The sequence below is a fragment of the Leuresthes tenuis genome, unplaced genomic scaffold, assembly GCF_036924035.1.
Source record: "Leuresthes tenuis unplaced genomic scaffold, fLeuTen1.0.hap1 SCAF_3, whole genome shotgun sequence".
Classification (NCBI taxonomy): domain Eukaryota; kingdom Metazoa; phylum Chordata; class Actinopteri; order Atheriniformes; family Atherinopsidae; genus Leuresthes; species Leuresthes tenuis.
Genome location: NW_027325357.1, coordinates 12,197,433 through 12,225,363, shown reverse-complemented (window position 1 = coordinate 12,225,363; position 27,931 = coordinate 12,197,433). Strand labels below are relative to the sequence as shown.

At 40.0% G+C, this 27,931-nt stretch overlaps 1 protein-coding gene across 1 annotated transcript; it reads right to left on the bottom strand.

The window, feature by feature from the left end:
* Nucleotides 1–27: 27 nt before the first annotated feature.
* On the bottom strand, nt 28–27,827 carry LOC140303176 (zinc finger E-box-binding homeobox 2-like). Its single transcript, XM_072381829.1, has 8 exons — nt 27,709–27,827; nt 9,020–9,304; nt 7,447–7,653; nt 5,359–5,552; nt 5,094–5,205; nt 3,359–4,878; nt 2,956–3,139; nt 28–2,283 (listed from the first exon to the last, which is right to left on the bottom strand). Exons 1-8 carry the CDS (start codon nt 27,764–27,766, stop codon nt 1,682–1,684), a joined length of 3,162 nt encoding a protein of 1,053 aa, XP_072237930.1. The 5' UTR covers nt 27,767–27,827; the 3' UTR covers nt 28–1,681.
* Nucleotides 27,828–27,931: the final 104 nt, after the last annotated feature.

The following is a 27,931-nucleotide window of genomic DNA, read 5'->3' as shown; positions in this document are numbered from 1 at the left end:
ATAAAAAATACAAAAAACCCCAGCACATATTGTATTATGAAAAATTGTGCAGAAATTGAGTGAAAGTGAAATATATAAATTTTTTGGGGCCTGAAAATAACAAATAAGGAACTATGTATGAGTTGGACAGTAACTGGCATGTTACATATGCATATCCGTGGTGATAAACACATACACACAGTCACACAAACCTGTTATGACCAAAATGTGTGTCTTGCGCACAGTATGCATGAATGCTGCAAGCTTAGTCACACCTCATGCACCACCGTCTTATCTCAATGTACCAAGGCTTTGTCGGATTGCTCACAGTGTCTGAGTACATCTGAGGCACTTTTCACATTGACTACACCGACGCCAGAAAGAGGAAGTTCAAAACTGAAGTATGTGTCCTGAGTCTTGACCCTCTTGCCACACCTCAACAAACAGCCCCAATGTATGACACATAATTATTCCGGCGGTGTAAAAATAGGCTGAAGCACATGTAAATTTATTACCAGAAACAGCGGACATTTTAGCACAACCTGAAATCAAGCAGCTCCATGTGATTATCACACAAACAGTGAGACAGTATAAATTGAATCTGCTGCCTCAAGGGAAAAACCCCCAGGACACTGACTTCATCGTTTGCCCCCATAAACATCCCAAGCAGAGATGCAGAAATGACTGTCCTCCGAGCAAGGCTTACATTTGAAAAGGTGCAGTTCGCTGCTTTTTGTATACATAAACAGCCACCTTTCAGTGGTTCCTCTTTTCACTGCTCGCTTGTAGCATTGAACAGATGGCTGATGGATGAAAGCTACTGAGCACTGTGATTGACCTGAATAGAAGAGTTTGTTGCACCTTTTGATTTCACAGCATAAATGACAAAAGTCTGCAATTACAACTTCTATTGTCCATAATCAAATGCTCATAAAAAGCTCTGAGAAAACGTAACAGCTGCATGTGCATTTTGACTCATACATTTTTACAATAATTTCTAACTTGTAAAATAGAGGTATCAAATAATATCATAGGAAATTGAATACTGAAGGATTTTTGCCCTCATAAAGAAGAATAAATATACTCACAAAGTATCTGTTAGTATGACTGCATCTCTAAGCTTTGTCTAAAAGCGCATTAAATAGCTCCATACGTCTTTCCATCCTGTAAACATAACATTTGGGGCTTAGTTTCTGAGCCCATTCACTGGTGTGAAACTACAAATTATTCTAAATGAAGCAAAAAAAAAAAACCCCAGCTGTACTGAATTCTAGTCATTGAAATACAAAAATGTTTCTTTTGTGCAACAGAAAGCAGCAGCAGCAAGCATTCAGAATATAGATTTCTTCAGTGTCACATCAGGATGTGTGACACAACCACAGATCAGTCAACCCAAATCTTTTTACTGTCCTGGAAAACAATGGACATAAGAAAAACCTAAATTAAAAAAAAAAGAAGTAAACCAACAACACACAACAAAACAAACAAAACACTATTTGGTACACCGAGTCTATTTTACATGATAAAATACTGCAATTTGCACTAAAATTATTTGTATGTATCTCCTTTTAAGGGCATGTGTTCTTTGGCGGTTTTGTGCATTTCTTCATGTTTTAAAACAAGTAAGACACTCAGCTGAGCGGTTATATACGCAAGTCATAACATGAACAGATATGCATTGTAATGGCATGTTAAAGTCAACTTAAGTCTTTATTCTGGGTAACTCTGTTAGATCCAGGCTAAGTTCACATTTGTCTCCATTCTGGTCCTCAGTGTTTCTGTCCCACAGGTTGTTTTCTGTATTGTTAATATGGTCTCCTACATCATAATTGTCTTTCTCATTGAGCACTCCATTCTCCCCTGCTGGTGATTCCTGGATAAAGCCATCTCCCAGCTCGTCTTCTGCCCTTGACAAACTCATTTGTGCCTCACTAACTCTTTCCTCCTCCTCCCCCTCTTTAAGAGTATCTGGAACGCCATCCAGACTGGAGTCGCTGAGGAAGGAGTGGGCAGTTTGGGTGTCATCCATGGACTGAGGGGTATTTTCGGGGCTACCCACCAAATTGCTCTCTGATCTCAGGGTGAGAGGCATCTCCTCCTGGTCTTGGTCTGGATCCTGGTCTTTGCTGCAGTAGGCGTAGCGGTGGTTCATGTGCTGGGAGTAGGAGCCCGAGTGAGAAAAGCGCTTGCCACACTTGTCACATTGGTAGGGTTTCTCTCCAGAGTGCAGCCGGCTGTGTTCGATCAGATGGTGCTTATGCTTAAAGGCCTTGTTGCAGATCTTGCACTCATGGGGACGCTTGCCTTTAATGATATAAAGAATGGTAGGTATTAGCTTTTTTTCTGTAGAAAATATATTTGACTTGATTTCCTGAAATCTTTTGAGGGTAGGTGACAGTTCTTCTTTGAGAAAAAACTTTATAAATGAGCTATTTGGACATTTTAGTAATCATACAGCTTTGTGCTCCAACTGGAAACATAAAAAAAAAAGCTGTCTCTGTCCAAAAGTAATAAAATGTGCAAACCAGCACAGCTAAAACTCACTAATTAAAAAAAATATATGTCATCAATATGTATCAAACAACCAAAGTGTGAAACCATTGACTTTTGGTTTAATGTGTGGGTTGTGAGCTGAACTGTGAAACAATACCAAACCAGTTTAGGCTTGAACTTTTTGAACAGTAGAGGAAGTAAACATGACACAGCATGTACATTTTTTAGCTTTAAGTTAAATCAGTTGGATTTTGTTACTTTTTTGCAGCATTGTGTTTAATATATCTTGTCTTTGTGCTGCTGTTGGCTCTAGCTCCATATTTAGCTGACAGATACGATAGCTTACCTTATTTTCCTATTTTAAATTCAGTAAGAAATCTAATATGTATTTTTCCTAGGGAGTTTCTTTGAATTTTAATAAAATACTAAAGTTATGTATCAACAATAGGAAATGTAACTGCAGACTGCGCATGAACTACAGACCTGTGTGCTCGTATTTATGTCGAAGCAGAGAACTGCTCTTCTGGAAGGTTTTTTCACAAATGTCACAAGCGTAAAGTCCCTCATCAGTCTTCCTCAACCTCTTTCTTCCAGACCCTCCTTCTCCCTCAAATCCATCATCTATTAGAGAGAGGTAGTCCAGAGCGCTGCGACTTAACCCTTCACCCTGCAGGAGAAACAATATAACTTTAACAACAGCAACACAATCTTACACAGACGTTTGTGCTTGTGTTCCACACATTTTAAAGCAATTCTTCTTTTTTTTTTTTTTTGTAGTTTAGAATAAATCGTGTATAACCCATGCTTTTTAAGAATAATTTTGAGACTCTTCTTTAGCACTTAAAGAGAGTGCTCTATTTAAACCTTAAAGAAAATTCTTACTCACGATTAGACCTGGTCTCTCCTGGTAGATTTTTTTCAGTGCAGCCTCTGCATCTGTCTCCATCATGTAAGCCACAGGAGAGAGAAACCCTGGACTGTTAGCTGTGGGGCTAAATGGAGTTTGTGTTATGCCATCATGCACTGAAATCCCAACACCAGACTGGCCGAAGATGGGAAACCCATTATATAAAGCGGCAGGAAACACAGCAGGTCCCCCTCTGGCCCCACTGAAGACTGGGTGCTGGTGTAGGGGCAGATGTGTAGTTGGACTTGGTCTACTAAGCTTCTGGGTCCCGAGCTCTCTCCTCTCTCCTCTGCCTGAGATCCCATTAGGGGTTCTGTTCTTCCCCCTTTGCTCTGAGGGTGGCTTGGGCAGGGAAAGGTCCAGCGGTTCGCTCTGTGCAGACCAGGGACTGCCAAGTTCTCTCATGGGTGAGGACATTTCAGTTGGACAGCCGGTAAGGTCAAGGCAGGCAGGTGAACTGAATCCTGAGGAGGGAACTCTTCTTCTGCCCCGAGGTGATGACAGCTCTGGGGAATGGCGTATCAGCTGACTTGGGCTTCCTTTTTCCTGGCTGGACCAGTACATTTGCGAGGACAAGGCCTCATGATGGGCCGGAGGAGACCGCATTGCAACCATAAGCTGTTGTGGGACAGAGAGCCAGTTGGGTTTCTGTAACGGTGACTTTTTTCCAGACAGTCCATTGGTAACTTCATTTGGTTTGCTTTTCTCTGGTTGGATAGCAGATCTGGGGAAAAATAGAGGTGGAGAGGAGTGTTCTTTCCTTCGAAAACCCTCAGGTATCTCCATTGTTTCTCTATTCATCTTACAGAGGTAGCGCTCGTGCTGCAGGAGCACTGCCACATTGGGGAAAAGCTGCGAGCACCAGCGACATGTCATCCCGAGTACACCTCCTTCTACTTCACCAGATGTTACTGCTTCCCTTCTCCTGTCAGGTGACACATTCTTCTCAGGCCCTCCCCCATTGTGAACCACCCTCCTTTCCTCTTCATCTCCTTTAACAATCTCTTCATCTTTTTTTACATCTCTATGAAGCATGTTCTGCAGCATCTGCTCAAATTTGGTCCCAGAGTGAAGGTAAGGCAGCAACGTTGTTCCTTTTAGGAAACTGGCTGTCCGAGAGAGCTCTGGTGAAGGATCCCAAAGCCTAGCCAGGTCTGACACGCTGGGGAAACTTGTGGTGCTCTGGCTGAAGTCTTGCAGTGAAAACTGAGGAGGATCTGCATGTAATCGACCAAAAGGAATGGTATTGTCCTGATTTTGTGAAGCCAGCACAGAGCCCTTTTCATTACTGCATCTACCCCTGCCAGCAGAGGGAGATGTTGGGAGTGAGTGGTGGTAAGAGCTTTGACTATGTCCATTAAACGCTCCGCTGGTACCTCCGATGTTCCCCCCGATATTCCCTCCACCACTAAGGCACTTTTTGCTGCTTAAGTGGGAGCTGTAGGAGCCAGAATGAGAGAAACGTTTCTTGCAGTTGGAGCACTCATAAGGCTTCTCACCTAAATCACGAGACAGAGAGAGCAGAAGAATGCCAACAGTAAGTTGAAAATACCTTCAGCATGGGTGTGAACTTTTTCCATAATTATCTTATCCTGTACTGAATCATGTTAACTTGTTATAATTTCATACCATATAATTCTCACAGTAAATAACGGTTAGCAATACAGTGGAGACAATAGCAAATTGATGGGTGAGTGTGGCTTTTTTGTCTCACCGCTGTGGATGCGAAGATGCTCTTTGAGGTGGTGTTTGTACTTGAATGCTTTCCCACACTGCAGGCATTTGAACTTTCTGGTCTCCATTCCTTGGTCTAGCGTGATGGCACTCTAGCGGGACAAGATGTTGTCATCAGTTTTATACTGATACCGGGGTTTCCAATAAACCAGTGTGTAACATTAAACAAAAATATCATGCCAGTTTCAAGAGGATTCTCTGTGGTTAAAGATTTTACAGTTAGTTTATTTTTGAGTGTATCTCACCTTGTCCTGTATTTGATTGTGTAGTGCTAGGTGCCGCTCCATCTGTGACCTAAGGGTGGTGATGTATCCACAGAGTGGACAGACCATGTGCCCCTCCTCCCTTTCATGACAGTATTTAACATGGTCCCTTAAAGAGGCTTCTTGCTGATATATTCTGTGGCAGAATGGACACGCCTGCTGGCACCTGCCTGCATCTGGAGACCAGAGAGAGTTGACATTTTACACAGATTAATTATTTTTTACATGTTCATTAAATCTATCCATTCATCCATTTTATAAACCATATTATACTGTTAATAGCTGTGGGGTCTTAGAACTATTGTAGCATGCATGAGCACACACTGGACAGTTTGGCAGCATTTCACTGGGTCACAGTGTGTATTATGACGCACCTGCATTCACACTCACGTTATGTTTTACTATAGCTTTAGTAAACTACATACAGTATATACTAGTGTTTTTCTTGAACTGAAAGCTTGGGCTAATTTTTATATTCCTTTTCATTTGTTTTGGGGTGCAGCTTTAATACTGTTGGCAGTAGAGCGGCAGAGGTTGTGGTTAGAATAAGATTGCCTGCAATCAGCAGCAGAACACATACCCTTGTATCCTCACAGCTGTCACCAAAGTCAGATATCTTTACCAGATTTTCCAACATTTTTTTCATCTGTCATTAGTATTGTTATTAGATTTCTCCCATTTTTGGTATGTTTTAATTGTACTTACAGTAACATTAGGAGCTGTCCTCTTAACTTGAGTAACATTATCTTTATGAGGCAATATATGTGACAAAATGAAGGGGGCTGAGAATTTAGCAGAGGGTGTATCCTTGCTGATGCTATCTATAGATCTTGCCATTGATAAGCAAGTGGTTGTAACTGATATGGCAGCTGGGAAATGAGAAAACCAGCAACCTGCTGCATCCGCTATGTCTCAGACACATCTCGACTGGCTCAGCACACTGAAGCTGGGAAACCACTTGATGAGACAAGCAAGTCAGATAATATTTGTACCACTGATAGTTAAACCAGCCACCAACAAATTTAGGCTAGAGACAAACCTTTTGGTAAACGCATTGTAATGGTGCAGAGAACCACAAAACATGATTTTGTAAGCTTTTCCTTTTCTCGCAGTCCTATGTCCCATGTACAATGACATAAAAGGAAATTGGATTGAATTTTTCATTCACAACATTTTGTCCATATAGTGTTTCTTTTTCGAGCTAGTCTTGAGTGTTACTTCAGTCAGTCATATTTTATCTTAATCACTGACTGGTTTGGAGTGTTTCAGTGATCGGATTGGTTTTAGTTTCCTCATGACAGGGATAGCCAGCTGCTTCATCCAATCACCTACTAAGTATTTTCCAAAAACATCTGTCCTTTTATTAAAACCTCTGCGCAATACTACTAAAATGGCATGTCAGGTAAACAACACAGAACAAATGCAGTTGATTTTCATGTGTTCTTGGGTTCTCTTTGCCAGGTGACTCACCAGACTTGTAGGGAAATCACTGTATGCTGTCCTCATATCTTTCCAGTTCAACAAGAATAAAACGTTGCCTGAATAACAAATGTACTACAGATCTGAACTGAGTGTAACTGAACTTATCTCAGCCTACCCTTTGAAGATATGTGTATCTCCAAATACTGTACATGGATCATACTGTTTAGTTATTTTATGCATTGAGAGAATATCTTAAATAACAATATGATTAAATTAGGTACAAACATTGTACAATATCTAAGTAAATAAACCACATAGATATTGTACAATGTTTAATGTAAATTTAACATATCTGACATAAAATGTTGAAAAACTTTCATGTGTGAATTTGTTGGTCCGGATGAAGGCTCATTGTTGAACCACTGACTGTCAAAAACCCGACATGACAGAGTTGCTGCTTTCTTTCCATTTTCTCAGGGTGACATTAGCATATAAAATCAGATATATGTGTTATCACGTCTGTTTACTCTCAGTTTGCAGCTGAGTGTTTCTTAATAAGCATCAAGCCCATGGCTGGCTCAAAAGACATCACATTTACTGATTTCATATTCAGTATCACAACGGTGGTGGGATTAGCGGTTAGCCTACCTCCTCCTTCAGGTGAACTGTGCTGAGCTCCTGGTGACCAGATGGCAGGAGGCAGCTCATCTTGCCTGCTACTCAGATGGAACCCTGATGTGCCGTTATGGTTCAAGTGGTCCAAAATACTCACTGAGGTAGAGGCCTTCCTCAACTGAGCCACAACTTCGAAGTGGGCAAGATCGTCCAAGGCATTCTGGGAGTCTAAGTTCTTACCTGGTGGACAGAGAAACATTTCAGAGGATGTGAAACAACCACATGAAACTGGTAAGCTATTATGTTAAAAAATAAAACAGCACACACTCATTCTGAATGGAGACTCAAAAATTACAACAAGATTCTTTTTCAATTTGGAGCCTATATTACTTGCCTGGATTATCAAGCAGTTTGCAGTGCAGATGCATGTTTTTATATACATTGCTTTAATTAGCTGTGGCTTATCTAAAAGCCTCCTGAATTCCACACGATGATCCGCTTTCTGTTCAGTGGGTGCGTCAGTGCGGTCATGCTTTGGCTGCAATTGTGTTTTCATCCTGTATTGGTTAGATTCCTCAGAGGGTGTCTCTGTCTTTGTGTAAGTCTACATGATTTGTTCATACATTCATGTGTGAGAACCAGGGTGTGTGTGTGTCTGTGTGTGTGTGTGTGTGTGTGTTCAGCGTGGAGTGTGGATAAATTACAAAGTGACACTGAATCTAATGGGACTAAATTGTTTACGTAAAGCATGACAGATAAAACAATAATTCAAGGAGCTAGTTGGCCAGATATGGAACTAGATGTAAGAACTCTTTCTTGTTCCTGCCCTTGAGTGCAGTGACAGGCGGGCAGACAGACAAAGCCACAGATGTATAAGAAGAAGAGAGGGCGCCTCCTATCACAACTCAAGCCAATCAGCTTTGCTTACAGTGACTTTGAGGAAGATTTTTCAAATGTTTGCAGATGTTGGCATATTTTGAGCTGTTTTTATGTGGCGAGGGGAAGAGCCTGTGTGGTTGAGCGTTGTAAAAACTCAGCTTTGCCTTCATCAGGCAAGGCCAAATCACACGAGGCGAGGGAGCTAAGTGATTGTTAGTAGGCAAGCCGTGTGAGTCTTTGATCTCTCCTAAATAAAAGAGAAAGCCTCATGTCGCGCAGTGCTGATTTCAGTACCGTAACGTCACCTCTTTGATGCATGGAAATATTGTGACATTGTGTGGGATGAGTTCTTTTGTCATGCTTTCAGAGGGCTGCCTTTTTCAAAGAGAAGAGTGAAAAAAGGAACAGCTTGTAGGGAAGGCATGGTTTCACAAGGAGCTGATATGAAGGTGTATCTACAGGGCTCTGAGAAGCATCATGACTCTGGCTGCGTCTTGCATCAGAAAAACACTACAAACTTGTTTACACATACAGTAGTGTCACAAACTGCAGTCACATATATAAATATTTCATGTTACATACACATGACCCTGTGGCTGAATTAGTCAGACCTCTGTCTTTTAGAAACCAATACAGGAATATTGCTTAGAAAATAAGGGCTTAAGTTAAAAAGGCAACAAGTTGGGCTTATCTAACTAAACAGGGTTACACTTGAGTTTAAACTCACAAAACATCCTCAGTGACTCCTGGTCTCCCTCCCTGTCGGTGGTTGCGTAGGTGGCGTCCTCCTCGGCCTTGGCCTCTGACTCCACCTGGCCCCAGCAGTTCCTGCTGCCAGGGCTGAGGCTGTGCAGTCGTGTTGGGTGACCAGGGCTGCCGGGCTCCTCCGTCCCCTCACTGGGTGTCAGGCTCGTCTTGTCCAGGCTCTCTTGGCAGTCTTGAGGCTCCAGACTCCACAAACCCACCTCATCATCCTCCTCAGATCCCAGCGAACTCACTTGCTCAGCATCCACTAAAAGGGGAGAAGAAGAAGAAAGAAAGACAGAAATTTTGAACATAAAAATCATTTAAAAATGCTGCAAATGTAAAACATACTTACTGGGTTTTTTTTGGTGTGATTTTTTTTTTTGGGTGTGAATTTTTAAATACACAACATTTTTTGTTAAAGGTAAATATATTTCGCATTCACCTTTGACCTGTTTCATGCATTTGTTTGTACTATTACCCAAACTACATGTATAACTTTAATGTGAAACATACAATTTCAGATGACACTCAGTAGAGTGAGCTTTTCTGCAGAAAAATGAAAAAGACACAAGGAACTGAAACCAAACAAGGAAAAAAAACACAACCTGATATTCAAAATGTTTTTGTGAAACAAATAAATCTTGCACATTTTTTATAAATCTTTTTATCACATCTTTTATAAATAGCCCACTTTAATGTCACTTGCTTTTGTTTTACTATTTATTTGTACTTCAGCGTATTTTTTCTGTAAAATAAAAGGGAAATTGTTCTTTTCCTGTGAAAGTGGCACAAGACAGTTTCTGATGGCCACTTTAAAAAAAAGAGAGATTCACATAAACATATGAATTAAATTTAGGTGGTATTCAAAAACAAATAAACAAAAGACTTCAAAGAGTTTGTAAACGTGATCATATGGGGATCCGATATTAAACTAATAAAATACAGATTGTTTTCATGTTGGTGACAATCACTGTAATTATGATATTTGTTGAAATCAAGGGTTTTAATTTTCAAATCAAATTTTCTAAACTTTTTTCTTACTTTTAGCTCAAACTGTGGAGCTGATCTTAAAAAACCCACAAAATAATAATAGAAAAAAAATTCTCTCTATATATTATTAGCACATATACAGTACAGTACTTTTAAGATGCATTTCCACAATTGGGCAAGCAAATATTGTAAGCTGTAAGAAATATATGCAACACATCGCAATCTCAACTTATCCTCTGCAGCAACAATGGAACGGCGCATTACTTTTTCCCATGGTAAAAACAATCACAAACACATGCCTGGGATTTAAGCTGCAGTCTCTTATTTCCAAAGCTTTTCTTTTGAGAATGCTCTGCTTTCCTCTCACTGATTGGCAATATCTAATCACAACCAAGTAATGACCATTTAAGAACACAAATAAACTCTTTGAAATGTGTCACCAGAGAAAGCCAAGCTATTTTGGACGGGGGGAGCACTGACTGTGCAAGTGTACAGTGGGCTATATCTTCTTTCTGTGTAGTCGTGAAAATAAGGTTTGTAATTAGTTTGTTTTCTGACTGAGGCAGAAATATGATATTGCAATGTTTCCTATTTTTCTCTTTAGCATCGAGAGAGTGCCACAATTTTTCTTTTCATTAGATCAGAGAGTTCAGAGTTTCATAACCAATTCAATTTCCAAAAAAACAAAGTTCATTCTTTAAAATGTCAAAGCAACACTCAGTCACTCTTCAGAGAGTTTCTTTTTATTTGAAGCGCTCCAACTATGCCCTTACTGGATGGTGGAGGCATTAATTGCTGAGTACACGCTTTGAACTTTTCGACGCATCCAGTCGCAGCTCACAGTATCACAAGCCATTCACTGCACACTACGGGAGACGTTACAAAAAAAGCCCACTTTGTAAACTTTATATTTAGTGGACAAAAAAAACACACTCAATCTGATACTGAAAGAGCCACAGGGGTCCTGGTGCTACAGAGGAGGCAGCCCACACACACACAACATATTTAAAAGTTAGTCCTCCAATTTGCTAATCTCAGACTGTAACTCCTACATGAGTATCTGTTTGCATCGGCTTTTTGTCCAGTCCCGTTTTCATTACATCACTATATAAAGTACACTCATGCAAAATTTGAGACAAGTCAAGCAAAGCATGCTTCATACAGACGACTAAGATAGGGAGAAACGACTTGTTCATTTAGATGGTGAAATTAGTCATCATATTTGCTTTATTTTAGCATAGAAGGTATATCTATGGTGTTATGTGATGAAGTAGAAAATTAAGTTAAGCTCTACTGGAGATTCCTGGGAAAAAATAGGAGGAAAATCTGGTCAGAATTAGCATCAAATTGGCTTTAATTCTCTCTCCCATGTCAGTGAGTGACACTGAGTCTACATGTGCTGTCATTAAAGAGCACAAAGCTGGAATGGCTTTCATTATCTGGTCCCCTGATTTATTTATATGGATAGTGATTGCATCCTTCAAATAGGTTCTTTTTTTCATAAGAGCAGGACAGATAAGTCTTTGAACAGTCTACCAGTTCTGGGATAGTTTGCAAGTCGACACTTTGTCTAAAAGTACAGCGGGGCTTAGGACTCATTAATTGTGAGAGAGTTTTAAGAAAGTGTAGCTTGTTGAAATACAGCACAGCAGAAAATAGTATGGCTCTATTGTGCATGCAACGTAGTGTGTGTGGGAAGAACATGACTCATATCCAGAGAGTAATAACCAAACTGTGCTGCATCATGCTTGACAATGTCGATCACTCGGTCTTCTGGGGACTGCTTCTGATAGTTTGACAACAACAGTGTGTTCAGATGAAACACTTGTATGCTATTTTAATCTGTTCGCTGCTTTTCCTGCATGACATCTAAAAGAATGATGGCCTGCCTGCCTTCTAGAAGCAAGTCTCTGGTTTTTCTTTTTTTCAAGCTTGGGACACCAGTCAGAAATGCAGAAGTTTACCCTGGAAATACAAACTGTCTTTCTTGTGTTGTGGTAGGGTTTGATAAGTATAAAGTCTGATCTGAAAATTTAATGACCTGCAGTAGTTATTTTGTTATTGACATAAACGAGTCAGCTTTTTCAAGTCAGACGCAGGTAACGCCTGAATAACTTTACGACCAAATATGAGTGTGACACATAATTTCTTGCACAAATAAGATTACACAACAGCATTAAAATATAAACCGCAGAGAAAAGAAGACTGGCATAAAGAAGCAGATTCAGCACTGGTCTAACTCAGCTGTGTTTATAAACCAGAGGGCATCTACTGTACAGCAGCACGCTAAGCTGCAGTTTATTTTACGATGCACACATGTGAGTTGGTATTGGCTCAGTAATTATGTGGCCAAATGGTAAGCATGCAATAATTACCTTGGAATTACCTTGTTTGTTTCTTTTGGTTTAAAATGGCAACAAACAAGGCCAGGCCCAATTTACCGCACAGTGCAACTCTTCTAGTTGAGCTGATTTTTCCAATTAAACGGCGACACATTAAGGCAAAAAATAATGACGTAATTTCAGCAATATATATTGTCCACATGGGATGAAAATCATCTATAAACAACAACGATAACATCCCAAGTAAATTTTAGTTTTTGGGAAGCAGGAATTCCACTTTGAAGACACAAATGAAAAATTAGCCACAATTTTTCCCCCATTCCGGTTAAAAATGCAAGAAATTCTTTCTGTTTGAATTTTAAAATGACTTTTTGTAACATCTGTGAAAGTGTTTGCTGCAAAATATTGACCACTCTGCACACCTAAGGTGGAAACTACTAAAATGGCCTAAAAATAAACTGGAAATCAATCCAAAAGATATTTTACAAACCTGAGTATAGTTCTGCAATTCAAAAATATAATCATCCTATTGCTTATCACAACATTCAAGATATTTTTGTCAAATCACTAGAAAAGCTTTCTCACACCAGTAAAAAGTTATTTAGCCACCCAGAAGAAACAGGATCCATGCTGCACATGATTTGACATAATGCATGATATGATATGACATGTGCATGGCACACACATGTGAGATTACAGTACATCTGATACGTGGTATACAGCATAACATGTACATGTTAAAAGTGTCAGTTACAAACAAAGATTCAACCAGTTAAATTGCTAAATTTGCTGCAACATCTCAGTTTTGCAACAAAACTTCTGCTTGGTACAAAAGTACATTTCAAATATTATTTCTAGGTTGCTTAGAGTTTTGTCAATATATAACACAAGCTTTTATTTTCATGCTGGTTTCACAGGAGTTAGTAGATACGCAATAGTATTTTAAACTCAAAATTACCACATGGAGGTCAGCGACACCCACATACCAAACAAAAAGGAAGAGCAGGGAGATGAATATAATGCCATTTTACAGTACCTATGAGAGCGGTTCAGAGACAAGATAGGTCCATGTTCATCTGCAGACTGCTCTTGTGCTGACAGTGATCGCTCCTCTTTAAATGTATGATAGAAATGAAACATGTCATTTTAAAAAAAAATCACACGGTGACAGTTCTCCTATTCATACCTGCCGTCTGACATTCACATAATGAGTCAGGGGAGGACCGCAGCTAAGAACAAACACCTCCTACTTCATCTTCTTGATCTCCTTTAGCAGCAACTCACTGACACTCTCTGTCTCTCAGGGTGTTGTCTTCTTACATTTTTGACACTTTGGTCATCTCTGGTTTACCTGCTATACTTAAAGTAAAAACAGCATATTAATGCCATAGTGCAACTCAAGTTTTATGTTTTATCCACAGTGTTATAGCACCCTATATGTACTGAGGATTCAATGAACATATTCCTCAACAAAAGCATGTAAATAGTTTTTAAAAACAATAACAGATCGATTTAAATTGTGTTTTTTTTCTGCAAAGTTTCAGGATAGTGAGAACAATAAAAGCTCATGTGAACTTACAAAACAAAAAGATTGGTGCTGACTTCTCCACTCAGTGGATGCACCTCTTTATTTCAATTTCCTTCCCCATGTTGTATAGATTAAACCATTCATGCCAGTTGAGGATTAAATTATCTAAATGACACATTAACCAATATGAATTATGGTAATGTAACGTTTTCCTTAACTTTTACTGCATATCTGTGGCCAGTGAAATTAAGTGCAAACATTCTCGCCAAATGATGGTGAAATTAACCACAAAGACATTGATATGAAAGTCTAAGTTTCACAGTCAAGTTAAATTTCATTCGACTGAAGTTGATTCTGTGTTGGCTGATAGTGAGGCAAGCACACATACACACACTCACGCAAGTACAAAGTTTGCAAATGGCCTCTTGTGAGAATCAGTGAGACTGAAAGTGTGACACCGATAGAGTCTGTAAAGGTTATATTAGTGTGGAGGAAGATACGCTAAAATGTGATGTGCTGTGCAGTATGTGATTCTGCATTCTTGCAGTGTGTTTGGTACACAGCATTGTGGTGTATGTTAAAGTAAGGGGATGGTGGATGTGCAGAGACATCTGTGCATGAAGAATGCTGCACAGTACACGAACTACACAAAGAGCAAGAGACAGAAAAACACAAGAGACTGATAAGAGAACGACTGAAAAATGGGTAGTTCAAGAGGAAAGAAAGAAAGAGACAGAGAGCATCAGTGTCACACAAATGCTCCAACTGATGCTGAACTGTGAAAAACACGTTACAGAGGGAAATTCCCTCAACACACACATACACACACACACAAAGGCAAGCTAGGGTATAGAGAAACGCAGAAAAACAAACAAACATGACCTCTGGAAAAAAATGTGGAGCAACACCAACTTGTTGCAACAGAAGACTACAATTTTATCAGACACAACAAAGAAAATACACAGTGAGCATGCGTGTATGCTTGTGTGTGTGAACAAAGCTTCGAGAATGTCTGCGCTGAAGTCAGAGAAAGCAAAGTGAAAACCCATGCAATGCCTCTGCATCAAAGTCATAGCTCTCTGCCTTGAGATGTCCTGCTCATTAGGAGACACCACCCTGTCAGAGTATTTAAACCAACACCACAGAATGTACAACTGGGGTTAGCATCATATAAAACAATCAGCTAAAGAAAAACATTAACATATTGATTGAGGCTTGGCAAAGATACAAGTGCATACAACATATATGTATATTAAACAGGGATGTTTAAACTGTGACACAACACTGAAACTATTTTGATGTGTTTGGTGTGGCTTTTAAAATATTCTATTCAATTAGGGCCACTGTGACACAAAAACAGAGAGCATTTTGCCTTTTTGCTTTTTTTTAAGCTTCAAAGCCACTGAGTCACTCTCTGATTATCACAAAGTTGATTTGTCAACAAGTTACACTTTTAGTGTAACTGCACTGGTGTTGGTTTCATTTGTCATATACAGGCAATTTCGGATGATGCTTGTCGAATCAAAGCACTGCCCCCAAAGTCTCTGACTGTAACATACTGTGGTGCTGCTTAAGTTACCATGGCTGCTCTGAAAGGGCCGAGACATTTGAAAATCGATTGATATCAGCTTGGCTGATCAGTTATTCTCTATCTACATGTCACATCACTGCACTAAACAGTCAACCACAAATGCTTAGTGGAAATCTGCACCTACATGACTTCAAAAGATTAACAACAGCAAACAAGCTCAATTTCCATACAGTAAAACCAGCACATAGACAGTTAACAAATCAGTTACTCAGCAGACAGTCTATATGCATTGCTGTGAAAGCTAAAATACCTCAAGATGAAAACAACTTGTTTACATTTATCTTAAACATTTATCTGCTATTATCGTTATCTTTCACCTTCAACCCTAAGCATCTTTTTCTTTTTTACTTCTTATATGTCTGATCTCCTCAGACTAACTTTAACATGCACACTACACATCTGTGCTTTGCTGTTCTACAAATAACATACGGTATAACTTTAACGATTATTACATTATTTTTAACCACTGAAGTTGGTGACACATGCAGCATTTCCTGTAGCATATTGAGATCAAAACCTTTGAGACAAGTATATGTGTTTGCGAGTGTCAGTGCTACAAATCTACAGTAATGTATTAAACATGATAAATATTGAATCAGCCAGCCTTTTAGAAACAAAAGACAGAGAAATAGTACGAAGTGAACAGAGACAGGAAAAATACTCAAATACCTTGTGACCTTTACTAGTAATCACACCACAAAGACACAGTTCATATAGGCTAGTGAAGCAGTGGGAAAACTGAGACTCACTTGGAGGTTAAATACAAGAGGCAGGGTGAAGAAGATGAGACACAGTCACCTCCTCATGCAGATTCCCATCCTGTGCATGTATTCTTAGATCGTGGTGAGTCATCTCTAGACATCCACGATATATTTTTGTTGTCTATAATGATGTTAAATGATGATAAGTATGGCCCTGACAAATACCTCAACAGAAACTCCCGTTTCAAGAGAGGAGGATAATTAGCTTATCTTTCAGTGTGTCATTAAAATAAACCTGACAGAAAATGTCTTCTCTTTTTGCATATTGGTTTAATTTGAAGTACCCTAGCTGTGTGTAATACACAGATAACACAGAACCAACCACACAGGGTTTAAGACAGATGAGCATCTAATTTTTTCACTTATCCCTGGTTGTTTTCTACCAAAGTTGAAAATAGGATAAAAGTTCAAATAAGAAGTAATTTAACAAGGTTTAAATGCCTAGGTCAGTGCTGCCTCGTAGCCTAGCTGCTGAGTGGTATGTAGTTTTAGGATGAAGAGACAACCATGAATGCTAATTACTACAGAAACATATGTGACAGTTGCTTCTTACTCGACAGAATCATTGACTTAAACTAAAAAGTGCAGCAATCAGTTTTCCTCTTTGTAAAATAAGGCAAGGTGTGAGTAAAGAGGTGTGCAAATGTCTTTGTGGTTGTTTGTCGTCTTCCTTTAGAGGTTTCCTGTATGCTGTTGTCAGCATGTTTGCCAGCATGTTTACCTGTCCTGTCGACCACCACAATGACATTTATCAAAAAGAATGTTACCTTGTCTGACACTGGCCTTTACCATGGCAATGTGGATTTCAGCAATTGGGCCACTTTTGCACTTCAGGAACAGTTTGCATCTCATACCATGAGATACCAAAAAACTCAGGTTTCTGCTGTCAGAAATGCATAGTAAGTTTTTAAGCTAAGAATTTAAGCTATCTTTTTTTCCTCTTAAATGACACAACAATTCAAAGCCACATACATACACACATATCAAATGGTTTGATCAGCGATATATAATTCAGAACATTCACCACAATAATCATAACTTACTGCCTCTGTCTGCCTCCACTGTCACCTTCCTTACAGCACCGCTTCAGTAAACTTTCACATAAAATTGATTTTCCGTTGACCTATCACCGTAAAATTCAACATACTGTCACCATCATTCTGGACTTCCCTGCTGTCATGCTGGATTGCTCAGGGTGAGTCACTTTACGTGTCAGTGACTCACCATTAGCGAAAAACGCACTGAACAACTGCACTCATACTGTGTGCATTTGTATATATCGTATGCACAGTGTCAGTGCCATCACGCTTGTGTGCATCTGCTGCAGTGGAAGTGAGACCAGTGTTTGTGAGAAAAGGTTAGCTCGGTTAGAGGAACACGTTATTTCGAGTTGGCCCTCCGCCTTCTCCTGTGGCCCGCACTGGTTTCCGTGTACCGAGGGATCGGTGCTGGAATGCAGTAACGGTCACAGAGAGACCCACGCACTCACCACATTGTGAATCAAAACCCAAACTCCACTTCATTAGGCTCCTGTCATTGCAGAGACTCTCACACCACTCTATAAATACCCCCGTCTCCCCCCTCCAAATTTGTTTTCCCTCTTTTTTCTTACACATGAAAATGCTCACGGACCGTTCCAGCCTTCTGATGTGGCTCTTTATTTTGTACATTGGTGCAACAAACCACACAATAGTGGCTCTTTTTGAATATTAAAGCATTCTCTGAAGGGTACAAAGGTTCTGAAGTTTTTTAATAGGGGTAAACGCTAAATAAAACTTCTCTTTGAGCTTACCAGTTAAGCAATGTGGGATTCGGTTGGTTCAGTTCAAGCTACGACTTTATGTTACATGCTACAGATCTGTTTTTAGGGTGAAACAAATATGTTTGGTATCTTACTGGCTTTGTCTATTTCAAACTCTGGCGTATAAAGTTTTTTTGGGTTGATGTGGTGTTCTTAAAAGGAAGATTTTACTCTATTAAAGGTAAGCTATTGTTAGTATTCAGAACTAAAGCAAAGGATACAAGAATTCTGAGGAACATAGGCATATAAATATTAAGAATATATATACCACACAAAGGCAGTCACTACACATTCATGCACAGACACACTCAATCAACTCCCTCAGCTCCTACAGCTGGCAATAGCACTCAGATTAACATCCCACCATATCCAACCAAGACAAAGTAGAGATGTAATAAATATGATCAAACATATTGCTTAAAAAAATTATTCATTTAGTCCCATTAGACACAGCTTCTCGATCAGGCACTCAGCACCGGCCTGGTTAACATACAGATGTGGCGCCATCCTCTGGCTCACAATGAGATTACATTGCTAAAAAATGAGCGATTATGATGCACCGAAACATTTTGAGTGACCACATGTGACCTCGAAGGCTTTGAAACATAGAAAAGATGTGTCACTCTGCTTTTATTTCCTTTGTCTTTCCCTCAAACGTTCCTCGCATGCCTTCACACCCAGTCTACTCTCCCTGTGTCCCTGCCTGTCTATCTTTTCTGTCCTTGAATGCACCCATAAATTCATGCAGGCAAAAAAAGAAGAACACACATTATCAAACTGGTCTTTTGTGGTTATGAAGATCTCATTTAGAAGATGAATCATACTGCGTATTATTTACACACATTTGTATATTAGTTTCAGCTTGATGTACGCGCACATGTGAGAGTGTGTGTGCTGTGCAAGTAAAGCCCAAACCAACGCCTTGAAAAAGAAACTAATTAAAGTCATGAAGAAAAATGCAAAGACAGCAAAGCTGCACAAGAAAGTGTGTGCATGTCATTACTGACCTGGCCCATGTTGGAGAAAAAAGTGATGGCAAGAAGAAAGAGAAGAGAGAAAGAAAGAGCGAGTGTAAAACCTCAACCGGTGAAATAATGTACATAAAAAAGACTCAACAAGAAAAACGTTTAAAAAGCAAACTTGGGGAGTTTAAGAGGATCTTTGATGTGTATCAGAAGAGGAAAGCAGCTTTGCGACTGGGACGACAGTAATTTTAAGTCAAAGCAGAAGGCTGGCTGACTGGCTGCCTTACTGGCTGGCTGGCTGACTGCCTGGCTGACTGACTGTGGTCTTTGATGGCGTTGGCTGTTTGAAGTGGTTTTCGGGGGATGGGAGCAGCGTGTGGTGTCAGTGGGACAGGGGAGGGCGCTCATGGAGGAGGGGGGGCATGATGGCGACTGTACAGGGCTGGGGGAGTCCAGTCTGGGAGGAGTAGAGGATACTTAGATGGAAAGAGAGGAGAAGAATGGAGAAGTAATGGATAAAAATGGAAAACCAGCTAACAGGAGAAGAGGTGGAAGAGTTGAGAGACAGAAAAAGAGATAAAGAAGGATCAAAGGGATGACAAATACCCTGAAACAGAGAGACAAACTCGAACAAAGAAAGAGAGAGGGGTGGGGGGGGTCAACAGATGATCACCAGAAAAAGTAGAAAATCTCTGGAAGTGAGCATAAAAAGAAGTGACAATGAAAAAAATTCAAGAACATAAACTTTCAAGATCAGTGTCTTCAGAGCCCTGTCCCTATATGAGTCCTGGACACATTCTCACCTAACTATTACTTATATCATTTAGATGACGTTACCTTCCTCTGAAATGCTGCCAGGCTGCTTTACAACTTATTTCCCCTTCTATTCTTACTGCAAAGCTGGACATGTGCACAGTGTAATCATAACTACACTTTTTCCCTGAGGTACCAAGGTTAATCATACAGCTGTAATAAAAAAATAAATGGATGCAATACAAGTCCAAAATGTCTTTTTACCCTTGCCCAATCTTTATTAATTTATTAGTGTCTAACCTTTCTAACTACAAACCCCCCCCCTCTTTTGTAATTTTGCAATACCTAAACCTGTCATATACCGTGAGAATGTCTTTAAAGCAGATAAGACTATCTATGAGATTGTTACATGGTGATAAATGACAGAGGGGACCAGTGTATACTGCATTGCTTCCTTTCTAATATGAGATACTTCCTATGTACTTATCCTGTTCTTTATCTTACCTGAGCTAAAGCTTATTTTTCGTGATCTTATAATGCGCTGTAAGAGGTAAGTAATTGAGTTTGTCAATTACTGTGTTTTGTAATGGCTGAAAAAGATTTAATTTTAAGCTGGGTGCAAAAATGACTCTTTATTTTGCAAAAAAATCTCACATTTTTGGTCCGATTGTTATCAATTTGTGATCCATTTTTCCATCACATATGCATTGCTCGTTTGACTAACTGACTGAATGAGTTAATGAATACACGAGAAACATCTGCAAAGACGATGCATTCACTGGCTCTTAAACAGGCTGATATTGACAAAGTGGAAGCATGCTTAATCAAAAAAATGCCAATTAAACAAATAGAGATAGGGAGAAAAAGGAAGGTACACTGATAGAGAAGTGTTTAACACCTACAGCCTCTGCTGTTACAGGTGGACCTAAAACATGGTTCTCTCCATGATAGAATGTGGTAACTGAGTAGGGCTCAGTAACAACATGTATGTACATTATCTCTGTGAGTGTGTCTGTGTGTGCGGGCAGTGCGAGGGGAAGACTGTGTAATGTGCAGGTCAGACGAAGGTTGTACCAGATGATCACAGGTACAGGCAGACAGAGAGAGGGCAAGATGACTGGCTATCCTCTCCCATGCCTTACTTGTACTTTTTTCTCACCAGGGCTGACAGAAGTACCAACAGCTGTTTGCAAAAAGACGTTATGGTGATGGACTGAGCAGGTGGTTTTGCTAACAGAGACTTTGACATACTCTTCAATGACCCTGGTTGTATTGGGGAATCATGAGAAATCACAAAAAATACTAATAAGAAATATGTTACAGCTGTATTTTGCTTCATAAGCAAGAAACAACTATTACCATCTGGTACAATGAGTCATCGGTGTGTGTTAAGATTTTCTGCTTTGTATACAAAACAAAGAAATCAAGCTAGCAGTTTGAAGGTGTATACCTAGGCACTGATGACTGATGACTAATTGATATTTTGACAATTTACTAAGTTTTCAATGCCCCTACAATAAATTAATTCTCTGAATTAATTGACTATTTAAAGAATAATGAAATGCTTTGTTGAAACCCTAATAAGATTATCTCTGTAAGCAGTTATCTAACAGATTTTCCATGTCCTATATTACATTATGCTTCAGACACTGTTTAGCTAAAAGATGATGTTTGATATGTAAAGTACAGCTCATTCTGATACAGTGCTGCATTCTGCTGGGAAACTTCCTGTCATGGCTTTCATGTGGCTGTTTGATAGGTGCCACATACCATAACCCTGTAGCACACCAAGCACGCTTCAAGATGCCCCAAATCCTTCTCAAGGACAGCTTGAAGAACTTGACAAAGATCCCACAATGTCATCTAAGGTTTTCACCTCAAGACCCCCCAGATCCCGATCTGATTTAGCCTTTGAGGAGTGCTCCATAACAAGCCACATATGGAGGCCTCACCCAGCAATTACCTGGACGCAACGTCTCTATGCCAGAAACTATGATGTAGAGACTGTGCTCCTCCACAAAACATACCCAGAGCCTGCGTGTTCATGCAGGCAGATGCAGCGTCTAGTGGTCATGATAGCAACTGCACGCAAAGTGTGAAAATGGCGTCCAAGCAGGTGACAGCTGCGTTGTAAAGTGTATTTTAGTCCTAACTTTCATCTTTTTCTAACAACTAACCAAGTAATGTTACTGCCTAAACCTGACCAAGAAGGGGAAAAGGGTGTTTTAAATATAAAAGAAAGCAGTTACTTTTAATTGACAAACAAAACACGTTTAAAACATTTCCCTCAATCCTCAGAAAGTACACACAATGCAAAGCTAAACGCTTTAGTTGAATATGACTCCTGTTATACAGCTCTTACCTTAATTCTACAAGTTTCTTAAGCTGCATGCTGTGTTAACAGCAGAAAGGGGAGCATATGTACGTGGCACAAGAACACAATTTAGCTATAAACCTTAAAAAAAGAAGACATTTGCTTCAATTCATAGACAGCAGCAAAAATAGATCAATTTCATGAAAGAGCTGCACAGCAAGTAGAAAATGCGCGTTAAACTGATCAATCGACAAACACTTCCTTCTCTGGGCAGGTGTAATGTTCTTTTGCTTCAGAGGTGATTGAGACACTGCCTAAAAATGCAGCCCCACACTTGACTGTTGCTCATACATACCACATATCAATCTGTTCCTCATTCACCCTGCTACCCTGATATAACTAGTTCCCTTACTGGTACACTCTCAGCCAGCAATGTGGGCCTTTCTGCCTGTCTGCCAGGCTGCTCAGCCTTCCTCTTTTTCTAAGCCTCCTCTCCTTCTCTGCCACCCATCTGGCCCTTGTAATACATGACAGCTGAAGCAGGGTTTCCAAATTTAATTTGAGGTGTGATAAAACAGCACATATCTATAAATTGTGTGCAGTGAGCCTTTCTATCTGGATAGTTTTAACCCTTTTCCTCTGTCAAACACGTGCACCTTATCAAACACGTACCTCCAGACTGTCTGCTGTAAAGGATGATCCACAAATAGACTTAACAGTGAGGAGTGTCGCCAAAGCTATAATGAAGATCATAATAATAACCCTGCAAATGGAAAATGTCAAGAATTAAAAGGATCAATTTGCAGCATCAGATTCTCCAATTTGTAAACCTACAGACAACTGAAATAAATTCAGTTGGTGCTAAGTTTATGAAAAGAACAAAACCACGCACCTTTACACACACATGCATATGCCATGAGCTCAGTGGTCAAAGTGTTATTTTACAGTTTGAAAGTGTGAACATTTACATGCAACACTCAAGTTTCTGCTCAAGTCTTGTGTTCACTGTTCTCAAATGAATAGTTATTATGACATTTTATTATAAATGATTGCAACAACGGCACTGGGTCAGCCACTCATTGATTGTAGGCTCACAGTGTGGTTGCTTGAATCTTATCTTTAGTAATTTGAAATCTATTTCACACAGTTAGCTGTGCGTGTTGTCTCTGTATAATGGAAGCATGGGTTCTCTCCAGGTACTCCAGCTTCCTTCGATCCTACTAAAGCATGCAAGTCAGGTTAACTGGTGATTCTAAATTGACCCTAAGATGAGTGTGAGTGTGCATGGTTGTTTGTCTTGTTTGTCTCTGTGTGGCCCTGTGATGGACTGGTGACCTCTGATGGTGTAACCCCCCCTTACACACACATACACACACACACACACACAGTGGCAGCTGTGATAGGCTCCAGTCCCCCTGCGACTTGACTCTGAATTGGATTGAGCAGTGTGGTACCCCTGTGCAAGAACATATAGCTTGGAATGGAGCTGCTCTGGGTACATCAAATGTGCCATAATTAAATAAACATGTGAAAAGTACAAGGGACTCCCCATTACTGCTGTGAAGATACGACTTTAAACACAAATACCAATGAGGGAAGAAATCTGTAATGACTGGAGCTGTGGAACTTTGAGGAGCAAGCGAGGAAACCCTTTGATTATCCGACATACTGTCACCCATCCTTGTCTATGCCCTCACATAATCCTCACTTCTTCCATTTCTTGTCTTCTCATGCCACAGAATTGTTTTTGCTGTCTCCAGCCCTGTCAACCCCATCAGTTCTCCACTCCGTTCATCTTGTCTTCTTCTGTCCCTCCCTCCCGCTGGTTCTGACGCCTAGGCTGAACCCCTTGAAGAGTCCCAGTAATAAACTTTGGTGCCTGGGCTCTTCATTGCTGTCTCGGTCTCCCCACCCCTCATCCCTGAGTGCTGCTACATCTGCCGTTAAAGCAGGATCAGTCTAAAAAGCCCAGCCCCTCCGCTCTGTACAGTGCAAGCGCGTCAGTGTTTAACGTTCCAATGCTTTCCCCCTATTCTCTCTTTCTCTTTTTTCCCCCCTCTTTTTGGTTTCTCAAGTCCTTTGTGTACAGTGAGCTATGCTCACTGCGGCAGCACGGTGCCAGAAACACGCACACAAACACTGAGAGACACACACACATGTATGCACGCACAGTCACAGACACACAGCTGGGCTCCAGCTGCATACAAAGACTGGGGTTTGGAAATCAATGAAGGAGAAAGAAGAAAAGGGGAAAGGAGTTTAAATAAATTGGCACTTGAAAAAAGAAGAAAAATGAGAAAGGGAAAGAAGGAAAGAGAGTAGGGAGCTCTCTCTTTAAAAAGTACATCCACTCAACAAAGTGGGGTTTTTAATCAAGTAACAAAACAACAGGGACAGATACGTTTGTGGGGCTGATCAGTTGTGCGGATTTCATTTTGGTAAAGCTGATGCTAACTTTGAGAGAAGGGGTGAGCCCATACACAAAATGAAAACTGGAACTGAGTTGCTTCTAACAACAATGAAAAAGAGTTACAACATCATAAGGTGCCTATTTTTAAATCAGCAAAGACAGAGAGTGCACTTCATTGGGCCACTTAATAAATGCTATCATGCAAAACTGGAAGATTTGCTTTAAGATCTATTTTGAGTTATTCAATTGCAAAAACAATTGTGACAAAAGGTTTTGATGAATAAAATCTTTGAATGTAACTTTTTGGCAAAACAAAAAAAGAACAATCACAGTTGTGTGAAAAACACATTTCAACAAAAGGTTCAGATCTAAAATGAGTCATGAGCCATTGGTTTAGCTCACAGAATAGTCTGAAAGACGAGTGCAGATTAATTAACATATTCTATGGCTCTCACAGCCAGTTAATACAGTCTAACATTTCGAATCTATATGTTTCCTTTCTTCTAGCACTGTTTCCAATCTGCCAGGAATGAAGTGTTGTAATTTCTTCACATTGCTTTATATTGCTGAACATTGAAGGTTTTATTGGGGGAGACAGAGACATAATCAATAGGCGCCTTGGAGAACGAAGAAAAGCCAGCCTATGTTTTTCCTCTTTCTTCTGGTTTGGAAAAGATCCCCAAATCTCTGTCTTATGAGTCGGGCCTGCCAAATTCATTTGGTTTTATCAAGGACCTTTAACTCCCTACTTACATTCCAAATCCTGCATGCAGCTTTAATACATGCACTTTCTACTCTGACACAAGGATGCCTGCATGATACACATATTACACACTCAGTCGCACAAACTTTTTACATGCACTGACCCATGTGGGACATATGCGCTCCATAAGCACACATAAAAAACAGGGAGATTCACAAAAGATCATGAAGTAATGCTTCAAAAGAGAAAAAGGAGCCTAAAATTATGTTCTTACTCAAAAAGAAAATAGGTATGTCAAAAAGTATTCATCAACATGGCTTTTAAAATTGTTTCACATCTTCAGCTGCAATTCAAACTATAATCAGTTTCCTTTTTTCTGCATTTACTTTTGAAATGTGTTCAGTTCTCCAAATCCCACCATGACTTAAATTTTACAAGAAACCGGCTGCAGGTGATGCTTATCTTGTGTGAGAAGTTAGCTGCAAGAATTAAAGGAACTGTTTTGTGGGTAGTCTGATAAGTGACAGGTCCTTGTCAGTTAGCGTGCTGTTTAGCCGATTAGCTTTCACGGCACTTTGACGCTGTTGATTTGTGAAATAGAGTGCAGTTGGTCGACAAACTGCTATGTGACAGGCAAAGGTGAGAGTGTGCATGCGTGTACACATGCACACGTGAGAACCCGTTAACGCTAAGCGGCCAGAGAGGATCTCACCCTGGTGACACTCTGCTCCACTTCACACCTTTTTCAACAAAATGAGGAAACACTTAGAGACGGCTAATAAACAAGAAAGCTTACTTCTTACAGGAGATGCGTGTCAGTTTAGAGGAACAAAAAAAAAAAACATTGCTGGGTTTGTTGCAGCTTCCGTGAGACTTCAGAGTACATGGAGAAAAAGCCATCAGTGTCTTTGTGTGTGCTCTGACACTTCCCTTTTCAAGGATAAAAATATGCTCTCAGCGATAGCAGGATGACAAAAAGAAAGAGAGAAAGACAGAACAAAACAACCTGACCAACTCAGTTCTGTTTGTTGTCTGGGCTTAGGGCTCCATTGTTATTTACAATAATGACTTTCTTTGCAAAGAATCAGCATCATGATACTGCTGACACTCTCCAGACATGTTTCCCATTACTATTTGCATCAGGAAGAATAGGTTTATTCTAAGTTTTACATTTGAGGTATTTTGAAAGGGATTGAGGGTTAAATTTAGGGTTGGAGAAACATTCGCTGTTCATTGTTGTGGATAATTTTAGAGTCTGGGGATGGGAAGGTAGAGTTTGATTCTAACATATATTTTCAGTCCTCATTAGAAGGCATGAAGAACAAATATTATGTGACTGTAAATGAGCAACAGTCTGCAGGTGTGTGTATCCCTACTTTTGCTTGTGAGCACAGAAATTAACAAGACACTGCATTCAGAAAAAAAGTAAATTCAGCATGTTAAAAAGAGGTTCCTCTCAGAACTGCTGAAGGAAGTACATTCACAGAAGCTGATAACTGACATCATCTAAAGCCTTAAGGTCAACTTAAGATAGCCTACCACTAATTCTCGATAAGGGGGTAGTCATGAGAGAAAAGGAGAAATAGCGAACATTTTTGAGGCACAGTATAGTTTAATTCATTTGATATGCACATTGTAGTCTGCTTAGAATCTTATTTTAAACCTTCTGGGTCTGAGAGAAAAGTAGATACCCTAGAGACATGAGTGCACTTTTATATGATCAATTAATCGTTTGGATTTTCTATCAAGGCCCATTTTTACACATTTGACAAAACAGCTCTCTCTTACACACTTTTGCTCTTTCGTTACTTATTATGCTGTATATTCTCATTTAACCAATGGCTTTTTTTATTGCATCAATAACCACGGCTTGTGCAAAATGCCAAATCACGCTGCACAGCCAGGCAAAAAAAAGTGAATAAAATCCTGTAAAGTTGAAATCTCAGAATCTATTTGAGCAACTCGAGGAGAGGCTACATGAATCAGTTAAATAACAGAAATTCTGCTGACCAAAATTATTTATGATAAGCAATAACGGGTTTATGGTAGTAAGACCTCTTCTAACTTGTTGACGCTAAAGCAGAACTTTCAGAATTTTCAATCACGCGTCTACAAAATAGAGCCGAGCCCACGAGATGTTCTGCAATCGCGTGCAGCTGCAGGTCGTGGATTTATAGTGAAATTGCCTCACGCATTTTATTGCACGGCTGTGCCCAGGTGTGAGTTCAGGTGGAATAACCCCACAAGCTCTCAACCTGACCAAAGCTGACTGCTTATCCATTGAGTTTAGCGCTGCAAAGCACTCTTAAACCCATACGAAACCGTGTCCGAAACATCAAAGTGCTGTACTGCAAACGGCTTCACAATTATTAAAATAAAGTTAATTGTCTTTACGAAAACCCAGAGGTAACCAGCGCGGTTTGAATGAGGGCTTATGTCCGTTGCTGCCACATCTGCCGCCGCATCATTTACCAACTTGTTCAAACTTTCCAGCGCTGCGCGTTCTCTTACCTCGATTTCTCTTGGGGTTGGCTTGTTTCCTACGCTTTCCTCTGCTTTCTTCAGACATTGTCACGCTTTAGTAATTTCCCCCCCAAAAAAAAGAAAAAAAAGAGAAAAAAAAGAAAAAAGTTGTCCGGGGAGCAGAACGAGCGTGCGTCCTGTGTGCCTGCCTGAGAATGAATGGTGTTGAGGCATCGCCTTCGGTCACAGCGGGAGACTCAGACCTTGATGG

What these genes read in the sequence shown, in the direction of transcription:
- LOC140303176 (XM_072381829.1), bottom strand. Translation starts at nt 27,766, where the DNA reads ATGTCTGAAGAAAGCAGAGGAAAGCGTAGGAAACAAGCCAACCCCAAG. An exon ending in CAGTTCACCTGAAGGAGGAG is followed by an intron (nt 5,553 to 7,446) that starts GTAGGCTAACCG and finishes TCTGGTCTCCAG; the next exon opens with ATGCAGGCAGGTGCCAGCAG. An exon ending in GCATCTTCGCATCCACAGCG is followed by an intron (nt 4,879 to 5,093) that starts GTGAGACAAAAA and finishes CTCGTGATTTAG; the next exon opens with GTGAGAAGCCTTATGAGTGC.